The sequence below is a fragment of the Planococcus citri genome, chromosome 3 (assembly GCF_950023065.1).
Source record: "Planococcus citri chromosome 3, ihPlaCitr1.1, whole genome shotgun sequence".
In the NCBI taxonomy this organism is placed as follows: domain Eukaryota; kingdom Metazoa; phylum Arthropoda; class Insecta; order Hemiptera; family Pseudococcidae; genus Planococcus; species Planococcus citri.
In genome coordinates this window covers 80,744,395-80,751,861 of record NC_088679.1, presented here as the reverse complement: position 1 = coordinate 80,751,861, position 7,467 = coordinate 80,744,395, and the positions used below count along the sequence as shown (strand labels likewise).

General features: G+C 35.6%; 1 protein-coding gene across 4 annotated transcripts; it reads left to right on the top strand.

The window, feature by feature from the left end:
- Positions 1 to 204: 204 nt before the first annotated feature.
- Positions 205 to 6,665, top strand: LOC135839715 (uncharacterized). 4 transcript variants are annotated; one of them, XR_010557635.1, is made up of 4 exons: positions 2,773 to 4,409; positions 4,569 to 4,839; positions 5,013 to 5,079; positions 5,171 to 6,665. XR_010557635.1 is itself a non-coding variant. In XM_065355867.1 (3 exons), exons 1-3 carry the CDS (start codon positions 379 to 381, stop codon positions 6,110 to 6,112), a joined length of 1,065 nt encoding a protein of 354 aa, XP_065211939.1. In that variant the 5' UTR covers positions 205 to 378; the 3' UTR covers positions 6,113 to 6,665. The 4 variants fall into 4 exon arrangements, 2 of the variants coding, with proteins under 2 accessions (XP_065211939.1, XP_065211938.1); XM_065355867.1 differs by lacking the exons at positions 2,773 to 4,409; positions 4,569 to 4,839 and adding an exon at positions 205 to 434; XR_010557634.1 differs by having other exon boundaries at positions 2,771 to 4,839.
- Positions 6,666 to 7,467: the final 802 nt, after the last annotated feature.

Below are 7,467 nucleotides of genomic sequence, written 5' to 3'. Positions count from 1 at the left end.
AGTTATAAAAATTGAAGCAATTAAAAAGAGAAAAATGCAATTTCCACCAGAGAAGTGAGAAAAAAATTATGTATTGAAATTTTCAAATTTTCCAAAGCGAACTCTTCAGTCAGTTTTTTCAAGCTTCAAGTGTGCAGAAATTTTCAGGGCATGACACCTCACGGCGACGACATGAACTATGTAGGTGATGGTACTGAGGACTAATCGTTAGCCGCCGCAAAATTGGATTTTACTCCGACCAATGAAAACGTGTTTTACGTTTCTGTAACCTCCCACTGAAATTGTGATAACACTGTTGTGAGTGTTGTGTGTTATTTTATTTTTGTAAGTTTCAATTTTCAATTTTAGAATTTCGAAAAAAGGAGAGTGAAATAAAATATGCACTCGTTGAATATATCGTCCATAACAGATTCACGAACTGCTTCGATGAATAGGTACGAGTATATTTAGTTATCTCAGTTATCTGGAATTTTACTCAACAATCAACCTATTCTGAGCTATTTTTTTACACAGTAGACTGATTTCCAGGTCTAGAAAGGAGAATACGTATTAATAATTAGAAATTTTGAGAACTATTTCCTTCTGAAAAACTACTCGTATCTACTACTTTAGATGAGGAGAAAAAACAAAATAAAATAAGTAATGAGAAGGAAAATAATCGGAGAGTGAGAATACAAAAATCATTTTTCAGCATAAACTCTTCGGCATTTTGAAAAGTCAATTCATTCTAATCTAATCGATTTCCAGATCAGAGTGATTATTCGTATTTGTAAAATGTACCTCGATCAAAATTTTGCAATATCGCGAGCAAGATTTGCATACAGTTATCAATTATAATAAATGAAATGACATGATTGCATAGGTACTGCATAGAAAAATTACTCATTAGTCATTTGTAATGAATAATAATTGAAACAATAAATTAATATCACGCGAAATAGCAAAATTAGACAGTTTGAATCTATTTTCAAGTAAAAATTGTAAGTTTGTTATCATGATTATCCTTATGTGTGTGGGAATGCGTTTTCATTGGTCGGAGTAAAATCCAATTTTGCGGCGGCTAACGATTAGTGTACTGAGGGTGAAGGAAGGGATGACCGTAACGTAACGTAATCACCTGATCCACTTGAGCGTGACGTAACTGACATAAGCGTGACCGTCCGCAACGGAAGTTCTACCCGAAACGAAAACGAAACCGGAAACAATAATAGGTCTTTGAACCAACCACTACGCTACGCGCCGTTTTGTTTTTTTATCAGCTCTTTTGAATTGTGATCTTTGATTGTGATCAGAAACTTCCACTTTTCCCGTCGACTTTTCCTATATATGTAGAGTATCCTACCCTACCAATACCACCTATAAGCTCTGTTCTATTCGCTACTCCGAGTAGCTCTGTGTACTCTCGTGATTTTCTCCGGAACCGATAAAAGAGTAGAGAGAGTAGGGGAAATGAGTCTTCGAAAAGAACACAAATCCAAGAACACCTTGTAAAACAACTAAATTTCAACAAAAAAAAGAAAATAAACACTCGTAAAACGGAATGTCGGAATACTGATTGTAAAAAAAAAAAATGTCGCCTTAAAAAGTCTGCTCTTTTTACTCTACTCCTTCTGCACTTCCTTTTCAGCAGGTGTAGAAAAACCTGCTCTAGAGCAGCTCTTTTGACTCTACTCCTTGCGAAAAGAACGATTAGACGGATTACTCTGAGTAAAAATGTGCCAATAGAACACAGTATTGCTGCTCGAAGCAACTCGGAGTTGCTCGGAGCAGCGAATAGAACAGAGCTATAGTAAAAGGCCTGAGCGCTGAATCCTTATCAGCTCTGACGTCACCACAAGTAGATGACTCGATTAGTGTTGGGCAAATTCGCGAATATTCTTTTTTTGCTTGCGCATGCGCAAGAATATGCGCAGATTCTTGCGCATATTCCGCAGATTCTTTTTGAAAAATTAGAACATTATTGCTTAGTTTAGAGATAATCGGAAACTTTCCAAATTTCCATTGAAAAGGTTTCAAATTATTAAGGAAAATTGGAAATTTATAAAGAAAAGTTGATGTAAAACTTGTAAATTGTGGAAAATTGTAGAAAAATCTTCAAATTTTTTGAAAAAAGTCATGATTTTTATTTTTTTGAGAGAATATTCTCCAAGCATTTGAGAATATTCACGAATATTCGCGAATATTCTCAGATTATGCGCATTGAGAATATTCTCAGGCCAACACTAGACTCGATTGTGTTTACCATTTGAATTTTAACGTATGTTTAAATGGCGAATTCGTGAAATTGAGTAAAACTTTCGTTAAAAAAGTTATTTAAATTATGAAATTCAATTAATATTTGTCATAAAATGTGTTCTAGTAATGTGGTACTGATGTTTTCAATTACAGATGGTGTTGGTTTATTTGATTTGTGTACAAAAATGAATTTTTTGCGACTCGTTTGTGTTGTGTAATTTGAATGAATAGTGATGTAAACTGTAGATTAAAATGAAAATTAATGTGTACTAGTGTGTTGTACCGGAATGATGTTGTAATGAAATAAGTAGTTAGTGAACAATGCAATCGCATCAAGTCAGCGTTGTGAAAACGTTATTTTATCGAAAACGAAAAACGAAAAAAAACGAAATTTTTGTAGTTAAAAGAAACATAACGTTAAACGAAAACGATTCATTTTTTATAACGATATTTAACGTTAAACGAAATAAATTTTTCGTTTTTTTTCGTTTTCACTTTTTTTTCTATGTAGCTGTGCAGCAATGATAAATGTCAAAAAAAGGAACAAAAAGTAGGTTGGAATGGGAGCCATAAGCCATAAGAGGTACATTTTTCCGAGTATGAGTGTAAAAAAAAAACTGGCCGGTACAGTATAACGAAAAACGAAATAATGCATTATTTTCAATTCCAGGATAATGCAAAAAGGCACATTCCACCTCGCCGTGCATCCCCAATGCTAGCTGGTTGCTGGTATTTGGTATATGTTTCCAGTGAAAGCATTTCATCAGATACCTAGCTCATAGCTGCAATCTCCTGTCTGGTGGTGACTTCATCCCTTAGCTAATATTGCCTTAAGGGCCAATACAATGGAAAGGAAGCGCGACTTGAACTGGTTCCCAAAATAGCAACATTGTTCTCTGCAACACCCTCTCCCTCCCCTGTACTTATCATAGTTTTTTCAAGTTGAAGTAGAAAAGTGTGAACACATAGGTACCTATTTATTATTGTTTGTCAGTAGGTAATAGGTATACAGTGCTTTTTTTACTCTCATTTTGTTGTATCCCTAGGTACTTTGTAAAAAATCAAATGCTCTTACTCTTGCTCTAAAAAAAAACAAGTTGATGAATTTCAATTTTGAAAACCTTGATTTTTTCATTTCTCTACACTTTTTTTTGACCTTAGATGATCGAAACTAGTGCATATAAAAAAAAGAAAAAAAAATAACGAAAAAAACGTTATTAACGAAAAAAAACGTTTTTTAAAAAAACCAAACGAAACGTTATATAACGAAAACGTAATTTTTTTAAAATTGAAAACGAAAACGAAAAACGAAAACGAAATCATTTCGTTTTCACAACGCTGCATCAAGTTGGAGAAAAATCTACAATACAGTTTAATTTTCAAATCTACTTCTTAGACCAGCCATGCTAAAGCTGCTATGCTATGATGGATAATGGATATTAAACAAGAAATCATCAGTATCTCAAACCAATTGAAGCAGCTTTAAATTCCAAAATACTTAGGATGGATTTCAACAGGCTTAAATACAATGTTTGCAAAGAATTTCGAGAGAAATCTCCGTCATGTATGCAATGTTTGGTGATCGTTTTATATACCTTAGTCTTTGAGTTGGAGATTATGTTCGCGTATATTCGGTAATATTTACAATAATTTGTATGTGTTGTACTTCTTTGCTATATTCCTCATTGTCAGCTGTCATCCTCCAGAGTTTTTCTTGATATTCTTTTAGAAATTAGATCATAAACGAGTGTAGTTCTCATCGTTAATGATAAAAACAGTGTTGATTATGAGCTTATATTTACTTATACTTATTTTTCCATTCAAATCATTCCCTCTTGATCTCAAATTGATTATTAAGTATCAGAATGTGATTCAAAACGCAAAATAAAATGTTCTCGGTATTTATTTCGTTCTAGTGCATTAATATTTCATTCATTTCTATAGTGTTATCGGAGTACATACTGTCTATTAGTGATGACGTCACAAAACAGCGCTCAGGCCTTTTACTATAGGTGGTATTGACCCTACACCCTACTTTTCTAACTTTTCTCAACTTACAAAATCATTGTAATTGTTAAGATGAACCTTGGAATGGGTGATGATTTATCCGAAACAACAAGTAATACGGACGAAGGAATGGATGATGATGACTCGTCATTCGGAGAAACTGAAAGGTATTAAGATCTTTTTGTTAAGTTTAGAAATGTGTCCTCGGACAGTAGTCTGAATTGGAGTCTAGATTAATCAAAGAACGGTATGAAATGTAACGCCGACTTCGAAGATCCTGTTTAGTGTTTAGGCTGTTTATCTAGACATTTGAATCCTGTTCGCAGGGTACGTGGAGGGAGGGGTTCAGTGTCAGTGCCTCCGCCTCCTCCAGCTCCGGCTCTTGAATTTTTAGAAAATTTACCTCCAGCTCCTGCTCTAAGGATTTTTTGTAAGTGCCTCCGGCTCTGGCTCCGGCTCCAACCTCCATATTTTTTCAATCCCTCCAGGAGGCCCTCCAGGACGCGGCAGCTTGAGGGGCACCTCCTTACAATAAAAATGAGGTTTGTGAACCTTGATAAGTGCCAAAATGGGGCCTCCTTAGTCCTTACAATAAAAGTGAGTTTTGCAAACTTAAATAAGTATCAAAATAATTACGTCATAAATGTCACACTTTATCATCAAACAGTATTGAAATTTATTCAATTTATTAGTAAATAGGTACTTAAGTAAATACTGAAAACTTGAAACTACCTACGAGTCTACTAATAATGCTCTGTATTCTTTTACAGCGATGAACATAGAGAACCTGATGTATCCGAAGTTCGCAAATCAGAACTGATTAAAGAACATAAAAAAGTTCGTTATTAGATATTCTATTAATCACTTGTATCGAATGGATTCCTTAATTGATTCCGTTATTGTTGATGATTACGTTTTCATGATATAGGCTGCATCGCGTATTCCAGCGCCGTCGTCCGAATTTTCCGAGTTGATACATTCTCCGGTGTTTGTCGATAAATCCTCCGTTATTGCAGCGATAATGGAACCTGGGGCGAGCTCTTTCCTGGTTACGGCGCCCAGGGGCTGTGGAAAGAGCTCTATAGCACAGATGCTCAAAACGTTTCTCACGATTCAAGTTACAGAGGATGGGATACCAATATCTAAATCTTTGGAAGAACTGTATCATGGAGAATTCGACCAAGGTGGAAACCCTATTGATGAAAACGGCGAAATCATCCCTAATCGGATATCAGCTAAGGAATTGAGAATGCGACCTGTGAAGGATACCAGCCATTATGAATTGTTCACAAATCCCATACCTGGAATTCCCGGACAACCCCGTTATTTGAGCATCTCTAAAGATGAAAACATGATGACCGGGCACTTGGGAAAGTATCCAGTGGTTTACGTAAACCTGACATGTGGTGAAACGGACTCGTACGAAAATTTACTACGGTCCGTTCAATCTGCGATATCAAAGTCTTACAAGATGCATGCGTATCTTATCGATTCTAAAAAACTCCTACGAGGAGACCGAAATGCTTGTAAACAGTGGTGCGACGCTGAAAAATGCCACGAGATGAGTGAAGAACGAACTAGAGTAACTCTCAAGAATTTAACACGATATCTGTACAAACATTTCAATCGGCGATGTTACGTGATTGTAGATGAGATCGACGCCATCGCTATGTCATGCTTGTTTTCAGTGAAAGACGACGACGGTGTCTTCGAAAAAATTACCCGTTTTATCACCTCCGTGATGTATGCGTTAATTAAGTCCAACAACTACATCAGATCAGGATTTTTAACTGGAATTACCCAAATTGTGACCGTCGACAATGTTCTTTCGCGCCGATTCCTGCAAAGTGAATCTTTTTTTCCATATTAGGTACGGTTTTACTGAACGCGAAGTAAAAGACATCCTGTCAAGATTCCCACTTTTAAAGGACCGATTCGCAGACGTTGCAAACTATTGCAATGGCTATCATTCGGACACCAATTCTGAAAAAGTAATCTTCAATACTGGGTCCGTCGTGAATTATGTTAAATCAAGAAAACATGGTAGTTATTGGAGTACATCTGGCAAGAAAAATCGCGAACAAGCTTCAGGAGTACTTCTTGAGAAACATTATTTCGAAGCGTACGAGACTGATAATAAAAAGTATATTCGTATCGGTATGACCGTCCACGAAGCAAGTTATGTTACCAAGTGTGCGTTGTTTAATTATCGTGATATAAATTGGAAGATCGATTTTCCAAGGATTCAAAAACGGAAGATCGATTTTCCAAAGATTCATTCTTCGTAAACTGATTTTATAATGCGAAAGTTATATTTTTATCATCTTATGATTTCTTTTTACTTCAGATAGTTGTTGTGAAAAAGAGAAACATTATTTTGTAATTCAATTCTGTAGTGTTTATAGGTAAATAAAAGCTCAAAAATTAAATGAAGCATTTTTAAATTTTTTTTATAGTCTGGCATATGACAATAGGAGTAATTGCACGCCCCCCCCCCCGCCGATCCTCCGGGAAAACATTTTTCTTTAAGGGAACATCCTAAGGAACATTTTAAAGCAAACTTCCCTAAAAAAAAGTTGGCCTTACTTACAAAATGGCGGCCATTTTGATTGACAGGTCAGCCGAAATCGCAGATTTTGCGTTGCACGAACTTTTTCAAACTTTACAAAGGTAGATCGAAAGATCTTGCAAAAATTTATCACCTGTCAAAATTTCAAGTGCTAAAGTGCGTTTTTCGATTTTTGGTGAATTTTTGAAAATCGAATTTTGGCCAAAAATGAGGGAAAAAATCAAAATTTTACCAAATTGACCCGGAACGCTGAAATTTAGGATATACCCTATTTTCGACATGCTAAATCGATTGGAACCGGTTTCAATCCGTTTTGAGGAGTTCTGGAGCCCCCAGCAAATTTTTGAAACTCGAAATTTCCACAAAATTCCATCAAATTGGAGTTGTGAAGCTGAAATTTATTCTAAAAACTAATTTCAATACGCTACGAAGTACTGCAGGTGAATTTCAAGTCGTTTTGGAGCCTCCAGCGACTTTTTGAAAATTTCTGAAGCCTCTAGCTGATTTTGAAATTTTAAATTTTCACAAAATTTCATCAAATGGAGATGGAAAGCTGAAATTTACTCTACAATCCAATTTTAACACCCTCTGAAGACGACTTCTGGTGGGTTCAAGTCATTTTAGGGCCTCCAGCGACTTTTTTTGAAAATTACTGA